Below are 22,450 nucleotides of genomic sequence, written 5' to 3'. Positions count from 1 at the left end.
ATTCTTATACTGGGAAGGAAACAAGCTTCCGGGGACCGGTTTCTGCCATTTCAGGCGTCGTCGGCCCGGCTTGCTTGAATCCTGATGGTGCAATGAGCAAGGGACTCACATCTGAGTATACCCTTCCACGCTTATGGTGGACAAAATGATTCAGAAAAGGGGGTGGTGATGAACAGAGTGCCTGAATTAAGCAGACCACTCTTACCCAGTCCAAAGATCAGGGCTTGATCCATCACCGTTTTTTAGCTCACTGCACCATCCCAGCTCAGAACTTGGCTATATGCAAATTAGTCTGTTCCTGTCCCAGTGCATGATGGGAACAGGGCAAACCAAACTACCAAGCCAATTCTTATACTGGGAAGGAAACAAGCTTCCGGGGACCGGTTTCTGCCATTTCAGGCGTCGTCGGCCCGGCTTGCTTGAATCCTGATGGTGCAATGAGCAAGGGACTCACATCTGAGTATACCCTTCCACGCTTATGGTGGACAAAATGATTCAGAAAAGGGGGTGGTGATGAACAGAGTGCCTGAATTAAGCAGACCACTCTTACCCAGTCCAAAGATCAGGGCTTGATCCATCACCGTTTTTTAGCTCACTGCACCATCCCAGCTCAGAACTTGGCTATATGCAAATTAGTCTGTTCCTGTCCCAGTGCATGATGGGAACAGGGCAAACCAAACTACCAAGCCAATTCTTATACTGGGAAGGAAACAAGCTTCCGGGGACCGGTTTCTGCCATTTCAGGCGTCGTCGGCCTGGCTTGCTTGAATCCTGATGGTGCAATGAGCAAGGGACTCAGAATCTGAGTATACCCTTCCACGCTTATGGTGGACAAAATGATTCAGAAAAGGGGGTGGTGATGAACAGAGTGCCTGAATTAAGCAGACCACTCTTACCCAGTCCAAAGATCAGGGCTTGATCCATCACCGTTTTTTAGCTCACTGCACCATCCCAGCTCAGAACTTGGCTATATGCAAATTAGTCTGTTCCTGTCCCAGTGCATGATGGAAACAGGGCAAACCAAACTACCAAGCCAATTCTTATACTGGGAAGGAAACAAGCTTCCGGGGACCGGTTTCTGCCATTTCAGGCGTCGTCGGCCCGGCTTGCTTGAATCCTGATGGTGCAATGAGCAAGGGACTCACATCTGAGTATACCCTTCCACGCTTATGGTGGACAAAATGATTCAGAAAAGGGGGTGGTGATGAACAGAGTGCCTGAATTAAGCAGACCACTCTTACCCAGTCCAAAGATCAGGGCTTGATCCATCACCGTTTTTTAGCTCACTGCACCATCCCAGCTCAGAACTTGGCTATATGCAAATTAGTCTGTTCCTGTCCCAGTGCATGATGGGAACAGGGCAAACCAAACTACCAAGCCAATTCTTATACTGGGAAGGAAACAAGCTTCCGGGGACCGGTTTCTGCCATTTCAGGCGTCGTCGGCCTGGCTTGCTTGAATCCTGATGGTGCAATGAGCAAGGGACTCAGAATCTGAGTATACCCTTCCACGCTTATGGTGGACAAAATGATTCAGAAAAGGGGGTGGTGATGAACAGAGTGCCTGAATTAAGCAGACCACTCTTACCCAGTCCAAAGATCAGGGCTTGATCCATCACCGTTTTTTAGCTCACTGCACCATCCCAGCTCAGAACTTGGCTATATGCAAATTAGTCTGTTCCTGTCCCAGTGCATGATGGAAACAGGGCAAACCAAACTACCAAGCCAATTCTTATACTGGGAAGGAAACAAGCTTCCGGGGACCGGTTTCTGCCATTTCAGGCGTCGTCGGCCCGGCTTGCTTGAATCCTGATGGTGCAATGAGCAAGGGACTCACATCTGAGTATACCCTTCCACGCTTATGGTGGACAAAATGATTCAGAAAAGGGGGTGGTGATGAACAGAGTGCCTGAATTAAGCAGACCACTCTTACCCAGTCCAAAGATCAGGGCTTGATCCATCACCGTTTTTTAGCTCACTGCACCATCCCAGCTCAGAACTTGGCTATATGCAAATTAGTCTGTTCCTGTCCCAGTGCATGATGGGAACAGGGCAAACCAAACTACCAAGCCAATTCTTATACTGGGAAGGAAACAAGCTTCCGGGGACCGGTTTCTGCCATTTCAGGCGTCGTCGGCCCGGCTTGCTTGAATCCTGATGGTGCAATGAGCAAGGGACTCACATCTGAGTATACCCTTCCACGCTTATGGTGGACAAAATGATTCAGAAAAGGGGGTGGTGATGAACAGAGTGCCTGAATTAAGCAGACCACTCTTACCCAGTCCAAAGATCAGGGCTTGATCCATCACCGTTTTTTAGCTCACTGCACCATCCCAGCTCAGAACTTGGCTATATGCAAATTAGTCTGTTCCTGTCCCAGTGCATGATGGAAACAGGGCAAACCAAACTACCAAGCCAATTCTTATACTGGGAAGGAAACAAGCTTCCGGGGACCGGTTTCTGCCATTTCAGGCGTCGTCGGCCCGGCTTGCTTGAATCCTGATGGTGCAATGAGCAAGGGACTCACATCTGAGTATACCCTTCCACGCTTATGGTGGACAAAATGATTCAGAAAAGGGGGTGGTGATGAACAGAGTGCCTGAATTAAGCCGACCACTCTTACCCAGTCCAAAGATCAGGGCTTGATCCATCACCGTTTTTTAGCTCACTGCACCATCCCAGCTCAGAACTTGGCTATATGCAAATTAGTCTGTTCCTGTCCCAGTGCATGATGGGAACAGGGCAAACCAAACTACCAAGCCAATTCTTATACTGGGAAGGAAACAAGCTTCCGGGGACCGGTTTCTGCCATTTCAGGCGTCGTCGGCCCGGCTTGCTTGAATCCTGATGGTGCAATGAGCAAGGGACTCACATCTGAGTATACCCTTCCACGCTTATGGTGGACAAAATGATTCAGAAAAGGGGGTGGTGATGAACAGAGTGCCTGAATTAAGCAGACCACTCTTACCCAGTCCAAAGATCAGGGCTTGATCCATCACCGTTTTTTAGCTCACTGCACCATCCCAGCTCAGAACTTGGCTATATGCAAATTAGTCTGTTCCTGTCCCAGTGCATGATGGGAACAAGGCAAACCAAACTACCAAGCCAATTCTTATACTGGGAAGGAAACAAGCTTCCGGGGACCGGTTTCTGCCATTTCAGGCGTCGTCGGCCCGGCTTGCTTGAATCCTGATGGTGCAATGAGCAAGGGACTCACATCTGAGTATACCCTTCCACGCTTATGGTGGACAAAATGATTCAGAAAAGGGGGTGGTGATGAACAGAGTGCCTGAATTAAGCAGACCACTCTTACCCAGTCCAAAGATCAGGGCTTGATCCATCACCATTTTTTAGCTCACTGCACCATCCCAGCTCAGAACTTGGCTATATGCAAATTAGTCTGTTCCTGTCCCAGTGCATGATGGGAACAGGGCAAACCAAACTACCAAGCCAATTCTTATACTGGGAAGGAAACAAGCTTCCGGGGACCGGTTTCTGCCATTTCAGGCGTCGTCGGCCCGGCTTGCTTGAATCCTGATGGTGCAATGAGCAAGGGACTCACATCTGAGTATACCCTTCCACGCTTATGGTGGACAAAATGATTCAGAAAAGGGGGTGGTGATGAACAGAGTGCCTGAATTAAGCAGACCACTCTTACCCAGTCCAAAGATCAGGGCTTGATCCATCACCGTTTTTTAGCTCACTGCACCATCCCAGCTCAGAACTTGGCTATATGCAAATTAGTCTGTTCCTGTCCCAGTGCATGATGGGAACAGGGCAAACCAAACTACCAAGCCAATTCTTATACTGGGAAGGAAACAAGCTTCCGGGGACCGGTTTCTGCCATTTCAGGCGTCGTCGGCCCGGCTTGCTTGAATCCTGATGGTGCAATGAGCAAGGGACTCACATCTGAGTATACCCTTCCACGCTTATGGTGGACAAAATGATTCAGAAAAGGGGGTGGTGATGAACAGAGTGCCTGAATTAAGCAGACCACTCTTACCCAGTCCAAAGATCGGGGCTTGATCCATCACCGTTTTTTAGCTCACTGCACCATCCCAGCTCAGAACTTGGCTATATGCAAATTAGTCTGTTCCTGTCCCAGTGCATGATGGGAACAGGGCAAACCAAACTACCAAGCCAATTCTTATACTGGGAAGGAAACAAGCTTCCGGGGACCGGTTTCTGCCATTTCAGGCGTCGTCGGACCGGCTTGCTTGAATCCTGATGGTGCAATGAGCAAGGGACTCACATCTGAGTATACCCTTCCATGCTTATGGTGGACAAAATGATTCAGAAAAGGGGGTGGTGATGAACAGAGTGCCTGAATTAAGCAGACCACTCTTACCCAGTCCAAAGATCAGGGCTTGATCCATCACCGTTTTTTAGCTCACTGCACCATCCCAGCTCAGAACTTGGCTATATGCAAATTAGTCTGTTCCTGTCCCAGTGCATGATGGGAACAGGGCAAACCAAACTACCAAGCCAATTCTTATACTGGGAAGGAAACAAGCTTCCGGGGACCGGTTTCTGCCATTTCAGGCGTCGTCGGCCCGGCTTGCTTGAATCCTGATGGTGCAATGAGCAAGGGACTCACATCTGAGTATACCCTTGCACGCTTATGGTGGACAAAATGATTCAGAAAAGGGGGTGGTGATGAACAGAGTGCCTAAATTAAGCAGACCACTCTTACCCAGTCCAAAGATCAGGGCTTGATCCATCACCGTTTTTTAGCTCACTGCACCATCCCAGCTCAGAACTTGGCTATATGCAAATTAGTCTGTTCCTGTCCCAGTGCATGATGGGAACAGGGCAAACCAAACTACCAAGCCAATTCTTATACTGGGAAGGAAACAAGCTTCCGGGGACCGGTTTCTGCCATTTCAGGCGTCGTCGGCCCGGCTTGCTTGAATCCTGATGGTGCAATGAGCAAGGGACTTACATCTGAGTATAACCTTCCACGCTTATGGTGGACAAAATGATTCAGAAAAGGGGGTGGTGATGAACAGAGTGCCTGAATTAAGCAGACCACTCTTACCCAGTCCAAAGATCAGGGCTTGATCCATCACCGTTTTTTAGCTCACTGCACCATCCCAGTTCAGAATTTGGCTATATGCAAATTAGTCTGTTCCTGTCCCAGTGCGTGATGGGAACAGGGCAAACCAAACTACCTCTGACACACGGTCCTTGCTTGTCACCCCAGAGCAGGCGTAGTGAGTGCAACATAGCACTGGCCCTTTGGGGAAGGGAAAAGTTGGGTGTCAATAGTGCCCAGGGTACGTATTCTAGGGGCAGACAGGCCTCCTGCACAAGAACTCTCGGAGGGGGAGCGGGAAGGTGGGATCTCCCATATGGAGGCTCCTGCCCTCTGGCCTGGGGTTGGAAAGGAAGGGTCACGGATCACTCATGGTCTCAGTCTCACTCAGTAACTGTTTTTTCTCTTTGGTTGCACAGGAACAAAGTATTTATGGTTAGGAGAATTCGATGTGTTAGAGGCTCTGTTAAGGTCAGGCTCTGTTTGTAGCAATCATGTAAATAAATGTGGTTACTGTGCAAAATATTTGATGTGGTGTTTATTGACAATTTAATGTGAATAATGTTTTTTGAGTGTAAAATAAAATGCAGCCTGAGATCTTTCAATTTCAACTCCAAAGGTGGTCTCCGTCAGTCATTTGTGCATGTTGGTCGGGTGGCGCCGTAGCGGGTCAGGGACCTCGGTGCCCCCCTTGCCATATTTGGTGTGGATAATTGTATGTGGGAACAATAAAAACATGTTGTCCTCTTGGAAATTGAATCATCTGATTTCAGTGGTAAGCCTGCCATATATAACCCCAATGTGCAGTTTAGATTAGGTCGTGGGATGGCATGAGTTCGCTGTTTTCCCTGGGGCTATTAAATTGAACGACACAAAGCTCAACCAAGCCAATCCACTTGCCCACTTACTGCAATGACTTTTATTTCAGTGTAGGCCGGGCACCATATTAAATACATGCTCATGTGGTTTGTCTGGCAGATAGCAGCCATGTCCACCTACAGTGTTCGTGTTTACAGCGAGGGCAAGAACCCATCTATATAAAGGCCTTACTCCAGAAATGATTCACTTCCCTGTCAATGTAGCTGTCAAACAGCCTTTCTGGAAGCCTATCTTCTGAAAGTTAAAGTCCATCATGCGCAAAAAGAAATATCCACATTTTCATAGAAACTATAAACAGACTTCTTCCATCTGAGTTCCTGTGTTGAACATTTTTTATTCATCCGATCACCTATCGACCACTGATCTCACCTCCCTTTATCACTCCAATCTGTCACTCACCCTGGCCCTGGACCATCTTGCCCCATTGAAACTAAAATAAAATAGTGTTACTCCTTCCAGATCCTGGTTCACTTCCGACATCAATGAAGAGAGAAGACTTCTAAGAATGGCAGAAAGAACCTGGAGGTACAACCCCTCCACCCTCCATCGTGATCAACTTCTAGAAGCCCGCAGGTCTTACAAAATACACATTAAAAATAAAAAGTCCGCTTTCTTTTGCTCGGCTCCAGACAATGCGAAAAATCGACCCAAAGAGCTTTTCAATATTAGGAACCAAACCTCAAAACCTATGACATCCTCAACACTAGCATCCAAAGAATGCTGCGACAACTTTGCCAACTTTTTCAATGGGAAAATTGCCAAGATAGATCTCTTGCTTGGCTCAAAGCTCTCCCCCCCCCCTGTGAACTTAGTGTCTAATAATCATGAGAGCGAAGCCTTGATGCCCACAAAATACTGGTCCTCCTTTATCCCCATCCAGGAAGAAGAGCTAGTCAAATTAATCTCCAATGCTAAATCCTCTTCACACGCCCTCGATCAGCTTCCCATGCACCTGGTCAAAGACCTGAAGTTTGTCCTAGCCCCAGTATGGTGCAAGATCATTAACAGCTCTCTGAGCTCTGGAAGCGTTCCAGACTGCCTCAAAGTAGGCCAAGTCACTCCTCTGTTGAAACAAAAGCAGGGGCTAGACACTGAGGACTTGACCAACTTCAGACCCGTCTCGCATCTATCCCTCCTTTCCAAAATCCTGGAAAGATGTGTACTCCCTCAGCTGACCCAACACCGCGACAATATCAATCTCCTTGACCCTCATCAATCCGGCTTCAGAAAGGCTGTAGCACCGAAACTGCAATTCTCAGTGTCATTAATGACCTCCTCAAATCATTGGATTCGGATCACTGCTGTCTTCTCATCCTTCTAGTCCTATCGGCCGCGTTCGATACAGTTGACCACAAATTGCTCATCAAAGCTCTGCAAGATAGGGCTGGCCTTCAGGAGATGGTCCTACACTGGTTCTCCTCCTTTCTCCACAACCGTTCACAAACAATCAAAATTAAAAACGTTGAGTCCGATCTCCACCCTGTCATCTGTGGTGTCCCCCAAGGATCTGTACTTTCCCCGCAGCTTTTCAACATTTACATGGAACCCCTCACCTCTCTACTTAGGAAATCCAACATCCCTTTTCACTCATATGCTGATGATACGCAACTCTATCTGGAAACCACTTCCATTGATGACATCCAAAGACTTAATAATACGCTCAAGGAGGTGCAACTTTGGCTCACAAACAATCACCTGAAACTCAACCAAGAGAAAATGAAAGTGCTCCTCATCTCCAACAAAAACGCCAACCCCCAAATTGAAGAATGGCTCAAAGCAATTGACACCCTCAACAGCAACCTCGCCCTGGCAGAGTCTTTAAAATCCCTTGGCATCACTCTAGATCCGAAACTGGACATGAAACATCATATTTCAAGGTCGGCCAAAAGCACCTTTGTCAACCTGAAACTACTTTACAAAATCAAACCCTTCCTTCCCCCCAAGGACCTTCAACAAGCCACCCAAGCTCTGGTACTCTCTAGTATTGACTATGGGATTGCAACCCTAACCGGGACAACAGTATCACACCTTGCCCCCCTGAAGACAACCTTCAACGCAGCAGTGAGGATGGTCACTGGAACCAGGAAATTCGAACACATCACTCCCGCCACCAAATAACTTAAATGGCTCCCTATTGAGCTATGAGCCAGCTTCAGAACAGCCTGCCTCACACACAAAGCCCTGCACACAGGCAAACCTGAATACTTAGCTGCCAAACTCAAAAGGGCCGGCCAGTCTAGAAGCCTCAGGAGCTCCAACACCATGCTACTCATCCCGCTGAAAACACGGAGGAAAAAAACCTCATCCAAAACATTCGCTGGAAACGCACCAAAAATATGGAACTCCATCCCCCCCCCACATCAGGACGACCCCCTTGTTTCCAAAATTCAGGATCTTACTCAAAGCCCTCTTCCTCGAACGATCACAAAGGAACAGATAGCAGACGTCACCGCCCGAACCAAGAAACCCTGCTGAACAGTGAATCCGCTCAGAGACTTGTTCGATTTGTTCTCCCCCCTCCCCCCTTCCCTCCCCCTTCCCTTCTATGTGTGTTCGTTATCCATCCACAACCCTCTTGTTATTTCAATTATCTGTACTGCTTTTTGCTCTTAAATGTACATGTTGTGAAGCGCTCTGATACCCTCGGGTCCAGCTAGCGCCATATAAAACTCTTAAAATAAATAAGCAAAAGAAAAACTTCACAGAATTTAACAAAAGGCTTACAATACCTGCATAATAAACAATTTAGCTCCCTATGAATACCTGTGTTTCAAAAAAGCAGGTCTGCCATTTTATATATGCTTCAATCGATTACATTTCTCTCTGAAGTGTCACCTTATTAGTCAATGATATATGCCTGACCAGGCATGTGTCTGCAATGCAACCTATTTTCATGGTTGTACTTATGAATGCACGATTAAAACCAGACTATAACTTGCAAATGTCAATGTTGTTTTCATTTTATATATAATTATGACAGTCTTCACAAAGATTTACAAATAAATAAATAACCATCCAACCTCAGCTTCTTCCTGGAAATTTTTGTGTTAATCCGTCAAGCACGGCCCTTGAAAAAGGACGACAGTGGTCCCAAAACACAATTTCCCCATGCAATTTCCATAGGGAATGTTAGACAGTACTGCAGTTGAAATGACTAAATGGAATTACACCAAATTTGTCAGAAAACTAGATCTTTACCCAGAAAGCGTGCATTTTGTGGTTTGGTGTAAATCCGTTCAGTAGCTTTTGAAATATTATGGTTAAAAATGTATCAATATCTGGACGGCTGAGCTGAAATTTAAAGATTCAAGCCTTGTGATTGACTGAGGTTGCTTTTTCAGAGCGAGTGCTCTGATTGGGTGGCCTCAACATGAAAAGCAATGGTGCAGTGGACTTTAAAGGACTCATCACATGGTCCCTATTGTAAAAAAGTTACCCTGACCCCCAGTAATTGTCGGCGGGTCCCAGAGGAGCCTCTACTGTCCCACAAAAGTCAGTGGGAATAGGAAAATTAAAATAAACTGAAATTCACACAAAAAACAAAGGTCAAAATGATGTTAAGTTTAGTGAAAATGTCAGTTAAAACATTCTAAACTCAATCAAACACTTTCATAACATGTTCAATGACTTCATTGATAGCAACACTTATAACATCTCAGATGGCATCATTGATGACAACACTGGGCCCTTGGGGTCTGCTAGAGTGGATGGGTCTCCCTATGGCAGAGTTTGTGGGAAAGAGAGGTGGGTCACAGCCAAGACTGGGAAAAGCAGGAAGAAGTACCGGGGAAAAATCAGCCTCCTCCATTTACCTTACATGGGGGATGGCGAAGCGAGAGAAGATTATTTAAGTTCACCATTAGTGGGTAAAAGAAAGTAAAAATGAGATTTGAGTCCTAAATGTAACTGCTCTAAACTAACCAATTCTGACCAGCATTGACTCAAGAAGCGCTTTTTCTTGTCCCAACATAATTGACTATAGCCAGACATACAGTACCATCCATCTCACATAACGACTATTGTTAAAGCACATATTCCATCAGTAGAAAACAGGACATCCCATTTAATCGATCACAACCATTTCTATCGTTTAGTTTTACTGCCTTTTCATCATTAAGCTGCCACCCTATTCAGTTAGTCTCATTGATAAATATACACCAATTCGAAGCAAAGAAAGAGGAAGCAGAAACGCTCCATTTCATTGATAACCCTAATTATTGTTTATCCTCTATTTTAGTACCATGCAAGGCTGAGGAGGTGGAAGCATTTAACTGTACTGTTGTTGTCCAGGTATCTCCAGCGGCATCCATCTTACAGGGATTGCCTCCTTCGATGCTGGCCTCATTTCACCACATTTCTATTTGCATCCTCTCTGGCACCTTTCATTTTTAAATCACAATCTAGCAGTGAAATAAGCTTCCAAGCCACTTACAAGTGTCTGCTTTGTATATACACCGCTGTCATCGAAAATAAAAAAGAGGTTTAAAAAAAAAAAGAATCATTCTAGACTTGATAACAGTATAATGTCCGTACAATTTTTTAGTCAATCTCATAATTTGGTAATTGTCAGCTCTGCTCCTTATTTTCGTTCCACGTGCGATACTGTTTGAGTTTCATTAGACTCAGTCTGATTTATACACTGTGTCAGAGTAATTTATTACTCTGACTGCTGTAAAAATGGCAAGGCTCTGAGATTATGTGAGAGGTTCGCATAACGCAGTGTCTTGGGTTCATTTTGTACAAAATTTCAGCATTATCTTTTTGCACAAAATCTTCAAGGTGACAGCCAGATGGCGTCATGATAAATGTGTTGCAATTTGCAAAACTCCCCTAAGTTTCTTGGCGGGATTGCCTTGAGGTGATTCAATTTGTGCGCTCAATATGAGAATACTGGATTCTTTTTGTGGAAAAAGAGCAACTGTATTAAGAGGGGAACGCTTATAAACTGAGGCGTGCTTTTTCAACACACTTCAGACTATTTACACAGCCAAGTAGGTTTTATGATTTGAACAAGTTTCTCTTCGCTTTGGCAGGTTTTGAGGAACAATATTTTTATCTCTATTTCTTTATCGTTAGGAGGCGGAGAGCGCTTTGCTCATTGGCAGAACCCCTGTTTCCTCTTACAGAGGTTTGGAAGGATTCTTCGTTTTGGGAGTAGACACTAAAGAAATACAAGAACAGCCCTACACTGCAAGGAAGTCTGAAGATAAGCCTGTTGGCAATGGCATTTTATGTACAGGTACATTTTATAATATTGTGTATCTGATAAAAAAAAAATAGGAGTCACCTGGTGCCTTGAATCTGTGCTTTTGTATTTGAAATATAGTTGAATAATGCGCTTACAATTTTGTTTCGTTTAACAATATTGTGTGAATTTAGAGCAGAGAAAGACATATCCATCATCATAATTTTTCCCCATTGATATTTTAAATTCAGTTAAAAAGGTGCCACCAGATGACCTGAAGTCCTCCCCAAGGTAAGTGAAATATCACCCATGAAATGTGATGTGTGCTCAGAGCTTAGAATGTAGCCAGGGACATTTTTAATTACTATTTTATCCTGATATGAAGGACTTCCAATATACAATCAATTATGAAAGGAGACTTGGATCCTGACACACAAATTATGTGCCCTTCCTGATTGAATACAAGATTAGCTGCATCTTCTAGTGACTGCTGACATTGATCAGAACATGACCTAAGATGCTACAGCAGTGGTGTGGCTGCAGTGATTGTTCATCAGATCTAAAATTATTTTATGTTCAGGAATTGCCTGGCAATGTTTGCCATTTGTTCAGATCCAAAGTTAAAGCACTGAGGTGGACAGTGTGATGTATATAGTTGCTTTAGGAGGGACTTCAAAAGTTTTCCACGTCAGGTGACCTACTGAGGAACGTTAAGAGAGTGTCACGGATGATCACATTTTCATCCATAATTATAATCTTTCTCTAGGTGTTAGATGGCTGTGCAGAATCCTGACAGTGAGAGACGGCGATGTTTCTGATTTGATGTGTTAGTGCGCGAAGGATCGTCTCAGCAGGGCAGTTTTAAATTGTTCCTTAATTGTAAGTCGGTTTCTTGCTTTTTCAATGGTAGGCCCTCAGTAGGGCAAACGTCTGTCCTTGTGCCGATGCATAAGGCACTGTGCTGTTCAGCCCATCCTTCATTTTCTTTCCATTTTGCCTCCTATTGACACAGTGATGATGCGCCTGGACCGAATATCTGTGATGGAAATGGTGTGAAGCTGCATCAACCTTTCCTTCAGAAAGTGCATGGTGCTCAGGGTTTCAGATGCTATTCTTTGGTCCAGTGAGAGCAAGCAGAGTAAATTCAAAGGTGTTATGAGCACTTAAATATCAATTTTCTGCTTATCCTTTGTAACTAGCTTTGTGTCATTTGCACGGTATAGATCTCTTTTTTTTTTTTTTGAGTTTTATATAGCGCGAACTAGAACCGAACCGAATCAGTTATCAGAGCGCTTTACATAGCACCAGTTACGTTACATGAGGACACACTTTCCTTTTTTTAGGCACGGGGAGATTAAGTGATTTGCCCAGAATCACAGGGGTTTTTTGGCGTCGTTACCGAGACTCGAACCCAGATCCCCAGGTCCGAGGTCGAGCGCCTTAGCCGTTAGGCCAACCCCTCTCCCCGTTGTTTGGATAACCCTGTGTAGATGATGTTGCAGCTGTCCATCTCTCACTAATGAAGTCACAGGCAAGGTGATACATTTCTGAGTGTCTGAAAAAGACCTGAATCTGGATAACAGGGAGCTACCATCCTGGAACTGCTCCTTTCAGAGATCCTCAATGCACGTGGCACTGTAAAATATACACGACCTTTCGACTAGCCAACAACACTGGATGAGGTCCCGCTTCCATTCAAAGCATAATAATACTTGAGGTCATACTAGATGTAGATCTTTTCTTTGATTCAAACATTACTACATTAGTAAATAACAATGAACTCAGAAAGATGAGTAACTTTCTTGCATAGATATTTTTCTTGGAATGACACTGATGCCAGGTTGTGCTAGAAGCTGTTGGAGAGGGAACCTGACAAACCCTGGATATGACACCAGCACAACATAAAAAGCACACTGGTGTCGGTTTCTTTTTTCCCCACCTTTATAGACAAGAATTGGGGGCAGAAGTCTTTTGTACAAGTGTTTCTGTTGGCCGAGAGTATGTCTTCCACACAAAGTGCCAGCCTTCAAGGTCTGTGGCTTTGGGTCAACATACAGAATGTGCCTTGGACTTTCCTAAATTATTTTGATGTTACTTCATGTGATTTATGTATGGTCTTGCACCCAAATGCCGTCAGTGAAAGCAGTGCTAAGCTCCTTGAAGCTTCACTTGTGGGAAAATCAGAGTTGAAATCACCATCCAAGTCTGGGGGATGAATGTGCTCTCACACCGCTTCAAGACAGCCCGAAATATTTGATAGAACACTCTACGTTTCCCAGTTTGTTCAAATCAAAGGAAGCGTCTCATCTACAGACCCCGTTCCCACTCCGCAAAAAAAATCCCTCAGGCTAGTTTCCCTCCTTAAGCTGTAGTTCAACACATTTTAAAATGTTATGATAGCTTTTTATTTTTTTACGAAGATTTATATAGGGCAAACTTGACCCGAAGGTATTGGGTATCAGACCGCTTTACATGAGCACCAGTTGCGTTACATGAGGACACCTTCAATTTTGTTAGGCACGGGGACATTAAGTGATTTGCGCAGAATCACAGGATGTTTAGCGTCATTGCCGAGACTCTAACCCGGTTCCCCAGATTCGAGGTTGACCGCCCTAGAGAATCGAACCCGGTCCCCAGATTCGAGGTCGACCGCCCTAGGCTTTAGGCCAACTCTTCTCCCATTTACATTCTGGTGCCTCCTTAGAAGACTTTAAGGGGTGTTAAACCTTTCAGCATCAGCTGATGTCACTTCAAAGTTCCTGGCTCCACTCTTGGCTAAAGTAGTAGTTCTTTCACAGCCAACTGCAGCAACACATACAAGCTCCATCTCCGCTTCAGCTGCGGTATCTGTTGCTGATGTTTCATTTGAGCCGAAGTCACTGCAGGTGGCATTGCGGCCAGCATCAATCAGACTCCAATTAAATCATATTTGTTCAAACAGATTTTATTATTAGACGAACTAGAAAGAAAGCTGAATCCTTTTTAAAAGAATGTTAATATCCTCCCATCTAATCTGTTATCGCTCTCAATCTATAGACTTCTCTTTTTATTTAACTCTGGTTAAACTTAATAATTTTTATATATTTTTTTATCTATACACAACACAAAATGTTTCAAATTGCCAGTGCTGTAAACTTTATGGTTTGCTTCTAATGATTCATTGGGGACGCTGTAATGCTTGGTCAGACATAATTGTCAAAAAATTATATTGAACTGCACAGGTTGGCAGAGTAAATTAGTGGTGAATAAGGTATGGACCTGGTAAGAATATATCATATTGTTTTTTTTTCCAAAGAAAGAATAAAATGCATACATCAGGATACTGTACTGGGAGAGATAGTAAAGTATTATTTCTCTTTGAATAGGATGAAGTATTATTTTCTAGACATGAATAAGAGAGAGTTGACCCTCTTTGGTACACCTGTTCTCCAACTATTTTTGGTGTGATTTCTTATTTGTCCTTAAACTGCCTGCTGGAACACTGCTATGGAAATGGCTCACTTTAAGGGTCTGCAGGAGCACCCATTCATTAGAATAAACAGGATCCATACCTTTAGTAACTTTCTTTCTCATGGATGGATTATCTCCTTTAGGTTTCTTACTGCCCTTACACTGCCCCTCTTGAGAATAATTTATTTTCTGTGATTTAATTTCTGCTAATATTGTGATGTATCCGTCCTTTATGTCTTAGCCTCTTTGGGGTTGTAGGTATATGCATAGGACTGGTGTCACCTGAACTGATAAATGGACTGTGCTGCACATTCATAATTACTGTGGCACCCCTCTATGACATCATCTAGGGCCTACTGCTGCTGGTGATCTACTACAGCAGTAAAATATGTTTGGGGTCCAGTGCGAAGATAAGTAACCTTATTTCGCCAGCCACAAACTTTCTCTCTTAGCTTTCAGTGTCCCAGGGAGTTAAAGTCAAAGCTGTTTCCATCCTGTGGTATGGATTCTGGGGAGAAGTGTCAGAAAATGGTCTTGTCAGTAACAGTCATGGACTACTCAGAACCAGAAGCTCCCAAACTCTACACACACCAAATCCAAGGGGGAAAAACATGGAAAAAAGTTCAACAAGGTACAAACAGTAATCTTCAGAATTCATTCAATTCTCAACTTTCACCTCAATTGGCCTCCATGAAGAAGAACCTCAAAATACAATTGCTCAAGCAAGCCTTTTACATTGGACACATTCAACTCAGAAACCAGTACACCCTCTTCTGGGATCAGTAACCCTGAAACATCTGCTAGGACAACAAGAGTTTAAACCCTGTGCACTCCAGTGACTTCATGGCGAAATCCCTAGTAATACTGAACAATCTAGCACTGCAAAGTGGGTGGAAGACACCATGCTGAGAACACATGAAATAACAAATGATTCTGAAATGAAATGCAATTGGCATGATTAGATTAGCAATCTGGGTTTTTACACAGTAGTTTGCAAGACTCAGCCTGAGATATTCCTGTATGCTTTCAGATGCAAGTTAGTTTCCTTATCTACTGTTTATATTTGGGGAGAGAATTATAGCTCTGAATTGCGTAGGACGTGCAAGTCTTTTTTATTTTGTATGTGGGTAAGGGCATACAGGAACATGTGAAAAACATGGTGGTCTTTTACTAATGCGGCTGGCACTGATTGGAGGTAGTGGGGCGGGAGGGGGGAAGGACGCAGGACGTGCAGGGGCGGGAGGGCGCGGGGGGAGGTGGAAAAAATCAATAAAATAAAAACGTACCTTCTCGCCGCTTCCGTAGTCCTCCCTTGCTTGGCCTTACTGGAAGCACACCCAGGTGAGCAGACAGCCAATCACAACGCTGGCAGCGTTGTGATTGGTCTGAGTGCGGTGTTTTCGCACTTAGATGCTGACCGGGGCCTGGGCATGTTCTCCATGTAGGCTGTAATGCAGCCTGCAAGGAGAACATGCGAAGTGCGCAAGACATTTTTGGGCAGCCCGAGAGGGCCGACCAAGCATTCACTGCGCACTTTAATAGGGTGCTAACACTCCTCCCCCGCCCAGCCCTGCCCCCAACGCAAAGCGGGCAGAAGTAGGAGAAAATAAAATGATAATAACGCAAATTAATATCATTTTATTTTCCCTTTATGTCACTACAAAAAAGCAGTGGGGCGACGCTCCTCTGCATTAGTGGAGGAGCTGCCACTGTCTTTTACACTCTCTTTATTTAGTACCATTTTCAAGAGGTTTATTTGATTCAGGAATTTAGTGATGTCAGTTCATTTTCAAGGCTCCCTATGTATCTGGTGGTTGATCTTGTTTTTGTCTACTTGCTTATGTTAATAACATTATTGGGAACCTCATGTGGACAACATTCTTTGTGGTAGAATTGTATTTACTTATAAATAAATGTTGGTAGTTACTGTTGAGAAAATATTCGATCCAGTCCAAATATAGTTCCAGGTCCTTCCCTTCATGGCTGCAGAAGAAGAGGAAGGAAGAGGTAGATGAGGCACCAGGCTCCTTCATGACTCTTTTCCCACAGTGCACCACAATACTGCAATGCTGCCCCCCCCCCGAGGAAAGTACACTAGGTCAGACTTACGGATCCAGGGGCAATTGGTGTATCAACAAATTATTAACACAGCTACAGCTGCTTATTCGCTCATACTGCCCAAATTAGTGAAGAGGGAGTTGGACATAGGATATAGGACATTGGGAAGCGCCAACGCATAAGGACCCCCTTATCCGCAAAGTAACCATAAGCAAAAGCAGGAGCGAGCAGCAGCTAACAGATGCAGAAATCTTTCTATCCATTATGAAGGAAAGCAGCCACTATCCCCTGGTTGCCAACTTGATGATAATGTGTACGGAAGGAATACCTTTACCAGTTGTCGGTGCCTTAGATGGAACGGAAACTTGTAAGGCAATCAGGAGATACAATACAATATACAATATATATTTTATTAATTGATTTAGACCTCGACTGATGTCAACAATAAAAATGTGAAAACCGACTTTATTAAATCATAATTTCTACTAGTGCTATTAAAATGCTAAAAAAAATTATATACATTGTCACAGGCTAATTCTTTTAGCAGAAATTTCTAAGAACCATCTACACCTTCATCATAAAAACATTTTCCTAGAACAAGCATTAATAGTTCTTAATTTCCATAAGTTTTTCAATTGCTAGTAAAGTGGTTAAAAGGATTTAAAAAATGAATATACATTGTTACATACAAATTCATTTGGTGGGGAATTTATAAGGGCCATCATTTCCTTCCCCGTAAAGGTTGTTATTCATTAATGTATAGGATTTAAAAAACGATTTTGAGCCTCTACTATCTCTGTTTGGACATATAGGTATCATGTGGGCTAATTGTTGTTCCCCTCACCATTGCAGAGATTACAAACTCATGCTTTGCCAGTAGAGCTTTCCCAATGTTTAGTATAGGATTTCAAAGGCAGAATACCTAAACGCAGGCGCTTACATGGGATGTAGCTTTTGATTCAAGGTGGCGTGGATGAGAGTTGTTTTCCAGTGTCTGCAAAAATATTCACCCTAAGTAAACCTACTCCTTTGCTGTTTCTACTGGTTTAGCACCTAAATTCCAATTGAAATGGATATGGTGGTTATTTCCCCTAAAAGGGACCACCTTTGTCTTTAAAGTATTTATTTTCAAGAAGTTTTTTTCAGTGTGGGCGAAAATAGCATCTAAATTATTTTGTAGGCCGATCGGGGTTAAGTCAAGGATGAGAATGTCGTCGGCGTTCCTTAGGATATGTATTTCATGGGAGGCTATTTTAGGGGGGACATTTTTAATACCTACTAGACATTCTAGTAGGTCGCTTACGTACAAGGAAAAAAGTAAGGGGTCCAACAGACAGCCTTGTTTAAGGCCATTCGAACTAGGAGGCCTATCAGTTAAGCCCTTTTCTCCTCCCATCTGCACTCTGCACCATTTTGTGGTATGTAGGGTCACAATTAATCTTAATAAAACATCAGGAGATTAAATTGGGGTTGCATAGCTACAGCACAGGTTAATCAACGGCAAGCTGAGTTTAAACATACAAACCCCGAACCTCTTACGGCTCAAGGGCCACACCTCATTAGAAGATGGCCAGTAATGGTCGTCTCCGTACACAACTCATTGGCGGAAAGGAGCACTAGCCATGTGAATAAAAAAGGCAATGAGGTTGGACATCTGCGACAGAAACCTTAGTGTAATGGCACATTTAAACATAAAGCAGCATTAGGAAAAGCAATCAAAATGCATAAGTCTAAAGCTGCAAATGAAATAATGAAGCACAAGCTAATAACAGCAAGGAGAGTCTATCGGAAAGCACTCTGGAAAGGCAAAAACAAATACCATGAAGATCAGTGGTGTAGAGTTCACACACTGTTGAGGCCTAATAAGCAGTCTTAATTATGTCAGTTTGTGAACAGACTAAATGAAACCATGTACAGAAAAGCAACTGGATACTGCAAGAAACGTGGCTGGTACACATGAAAACATGTACACCACAGAAGAAACAGTAATAGAAGCCATAAAGATGGACAATAAGTGGCTGGAGTCAGCAACATCTACAAAGAGCTATATTATCCAAAAATTGTTAACGAGGCACTCGAACCATATGGTCTGCCAGGACTCTTATGCAAAGCGGGATAGAATTCTGGACACAACTATCTGAGACCGCTGCATCAAACCGCCTTTTCATATGCTCAGGTTGCAGAATCTTGGTGTGGATCTATATTGAATCCTTTCCACAAGAAGGGGAACACGAAGGACCCCGCAAACTATCGGCTGATAACCTTACTCCATGTAGAGGCCAAGGAATATGGAAGTTTCCTTCTAGAAATCCTTGGAAATGACTCAAAGAAAGAAAACTTGATTCCTTTTTACCAAACTGGATTCAGGCAAAAAGCCTCAATAATAGATAGTATTGTTGCCCTTTCATATCTGGTCACTCGTGTGAAAAGATCTTTTTAGCCACCACATTACATCTGCTTTGTCAATTACTTTGCTCAGTGTTTGGCGGGGTGGACCCCCAAATACCATGGAAGAAGCTGGATTTGTGGGGCATTCCTCAAATTCTGCTGAAAGCAATCATGGCACTTTACACAGATAACTGAGTACAAGTTAAATTGGACCAAGGAAACAAGACCACACACAAAAAAATCACAAATAAGGGCATAAAACAGAACTGTGTCCTCGCCCCACTGCTAGTTAATGTAACCACTGCTGACTTAGGGATCATGATAAAGAAGGCTAAGTCAATGCCCCCTAGAACAGGGTCATACGAGACCCCGATCCTACAATATGCAGACAATCTAGCAATTGTAAATCACAAAATGGGCTTACAACGCTCTCTCGAAGAGCTGCCCAAATGCAACACAAGCAGCAAGTTGGGGACAAATGCTAGAAAGTCATGATATTCAGTAAACTAAGGGGAAACCCAAAAAGTGTGGCAATGAGGCCCAGCAAACATCGATTACACACCTTATGACTACCTGGGAATATGGCTAACCAACACGACTAGAATGCAACTCCATCTGAGATTATTGGTAAAAAAAAAGCTCAAAAATTAATATTTGCATTAAACCAAATAAACACAAAGCTACATAGTCCATTACATGAAACTATTATAAAGGAGAAAAATGGCAAACTGATTCCACCTATTTCTTACGGCCACCAAGCTTTCCAGCTGAAAATGGCAGCATTATTAGATACTATGCAATGCTTTTCTTATAAGCCAGTATTTCAGTTATCACAGTACATCCCTTGCTTGCAAGGCCCAATTTCTTAGATATTACTATCCTGTTATACCTGCTAAGGAGGGGTCATCAAACTTGGTATTGCAAGAGATTCTTAATGGCTCAGATAACGATTGGACAAGATACTGGAACAAAGTTAGCACAGATTTAGGGCAGAGTTTAGACTCTTCCACAGCAAGCAGCCTCTTGTTCACAGCTCTAAACAAATTATGAAATTAAGCTCTAAAACAATTGACAAAGAATGGTCACATACACATCTTCAATGCAAGTCAATGGGAAGGTGGCATTTGCAGTTTTCAAGAAGGGCCTTTGCCAGTGGACCCTGAAGAAACCTTGTGGAAGTCAGAAGGTCAGAGAGTCACCCCATCCTTGGATACCCCAGGAACCAGGATACCTACAACAGGGAAGCCGGGTGCATATGTGAGAAGTGACGTCGGAAACCGCCATAGACCACAATGGAGGACTTCAGGAAATATGCCGCTGGCAAAGAAGGTGGAAGAGTCCGGCAGAATAGAAGGATGGATTCTGGAAGAGAAGAACCTGCAAGCAGAGGGTGCAGAGTCTATGCCACTCGGAAAGGGACCAGGAGGCACAGAAGACCAATGACCACCGATGATGGAAGATGCAGGAGTAATGCCGGTGAGCGTGTTGCTGCAGCTCTGCGGACCATGCAACGCTGTGGAAGACCAGGAGCCGTTAATGAGTTGTCCCATGCTAGAGTCCAGAACCAGGGGGTCAGTGTGCAGTGGGAGCAACAACAAGCCTTGGCCGCAGCAACAGACGTGATAAAAGAAAAAGGTGCAGCTTGGTAGGAGGAGATGCTGGACACTGGAGCTTTCAGGGACACTGCGCTCTGCCTTTTTTTTTACTTACTGCGGATCGCAGTGCCCTTTTCAGGGACACCGTGATCTGTTTCAGCTTTTTATTTTTTAACTTTAATGCTGAGCGCAGCAGTAAAGTTTAAAGTAAAAAAAAATGGCGCAGAGCGGGGTGTCCCTGAAGTGGGACATCACGCACTCGGTCTCAAACTTTACAAGCGTTTACCTATTGGTATTGTAAATGACAATGCCTTTTATTAGTCCAGGTTTTTCAAATACATAAATAAAAGGTGTTGTCATGTACAATGCCAATAGAGCTTAATTTTTTCAAATATTAAAAGTTCCTAGGCAACTATAACTCTGCAGAATGGCAGATACAACAACATTAAAGATAGTAACAGAGACTACAGTGTACTAAACTAATAAGGACAAAATGTATAAAAAAGTATTGTTCATTTATTATTGTTTAAAAATATGTTTTTAAAAGAAACAAGTAAAAAAACAATGTAGTTATCAAACATTAAAGTAATCACAACATATGACAAAATGTAGGGCAAAAGATAATACAAAACAATATATAAGGGTTAAATACACATTCAGTAATAAAATACAATACAAGAAATTGAAAGCATCAAAGTGGGTAGGATGTTGATCTCTACGCACGTTTCGGCGTATGACACGCCTTCTTCTGGAGAACCACTTGAAGATTCTAAAATAGGTAAAACTCGGAAAATGCTGAGTTGGCCGATAGCTATATGTCTCAAAAACAGCAAGAACCAAATGCGGTCCGCAGGATAGTGAGACCGGTAAAATATGGCAACATCAAATGAAGAAAACCCGGATTCCGATAGAGATTCTGGAAATATATAATTCGAAAATCAATCGAGTATGAAGCTTATATTAAAATGCGGTAAATCACAACTTTAAAATGAGGGACTAGTTCTTGTGAATATAGGTACCAAGGAAATAAGACCTAAGTAGATAGTTGATAAAAAACAACATGAAAATAATCCATGTTTTTCAGTAGAAAGCAGATCGCCACAGGCACCGATTTTGGATGCGCTGCAGCCTGGCGTTGAGGATGCGCATCTATCGCTTCCCGACTTTCAAATATAGATATAATGCCAATAGAGCAAAATCTCACAACTGTGAAACCTATTGCATGCCGAATGCTTGTTAAAGAAGTCGGTCATGTGCTGTAAATGACAAATGTTGTTGGTACCCAGTTCATGGTGCTTCCCTTAGCCAGGCTCCCGGGGCTCGAACTTGTGACCTATTGATCACCGCTTTGTTGCAGTGATGACCTTCAACTTCTTGAGGTATCCCTCTTTCAGCCTAATGGATAGTTTCACTGTTGGACGAAGAGTACAACATAAAAGAATCCATACTTTTGCCATTACATTTGAAACAGTGTTTTGTGGTGTTCTTTAAAAGAAACACAGCTAGAAGACAAATAATGCCATAGTAGGGTTAAAAACAGGAGTCTCCCATCCAAATAGGTCAATCTACTTCAAAAGGTGGAGAAGTATATGGAAACTAATACTCGTAGTCTGTTTGCAGCTCGAGTGTAAAGGTTCTGCAGTTATGAAATCCGTTTCGGATTTTGCAATCTCCACGGTACACACACAGGGGGTGGCTTCAGAAACCTTTTTAGTTTTTTGGCTAGGGTCGGAGTAGCAGCTTTACGTTCCAGGCCCTTCTTCCTTCACTATCCCAGCATGACAGCTCAAGCTGTGATTGGCTGAAAGCCCCACCCTCATTTCCATACCCTTCCTCTTTGAGGCCCCGCCTCCTCTCTGCA

At 43.5% G+C, this 22,450-nt stretch overlaps 1 protein-coding gene across 2 annotated transcripts in view; it reads left to right on the top strand.

Annotated features, from left to right (window-relative positions):
* ZBBX (zinc finger B-box domain containing) overlaps positions 1 to 22,450 on the top strand; it is a 509,107-nt gene that overhangs the window by 364,983 nt on the left and 121,674 nt on the right. For both annotated transcript variants that reach the window (XM_078665923.1, XM_078665922.1), the window contains one exon: positions 10,990 to 11,152. In XM_078665923.1, the coding sequence (XP_078522049.1) occupies positions 10,990 to 11,152 (163 nt within the window). The remainder of the gene's footprint in view (positions 1 to 10,989; positions 11,153 to 22,450) is intronic.

Source organism: Lissotriton helveticus, chromosome 11 (assembly GCF_964261635.1).
Source record: "Lissotriton helveticus chromosome 11, aLisHel1.1, whole genome shotgun sequence".
NCBI classification, from domain to species: Eukaryota; Metazoa; Chordata; class Amphibia; order Caudata; family Salamandridae; genus Lissotriton; species Lissotriton helveticus.
The sequence above is the reverse complement of the archived record's forward strand: the minus strand, read 5'-3'. Positions and strand labels throughout refer to the sequence as shown.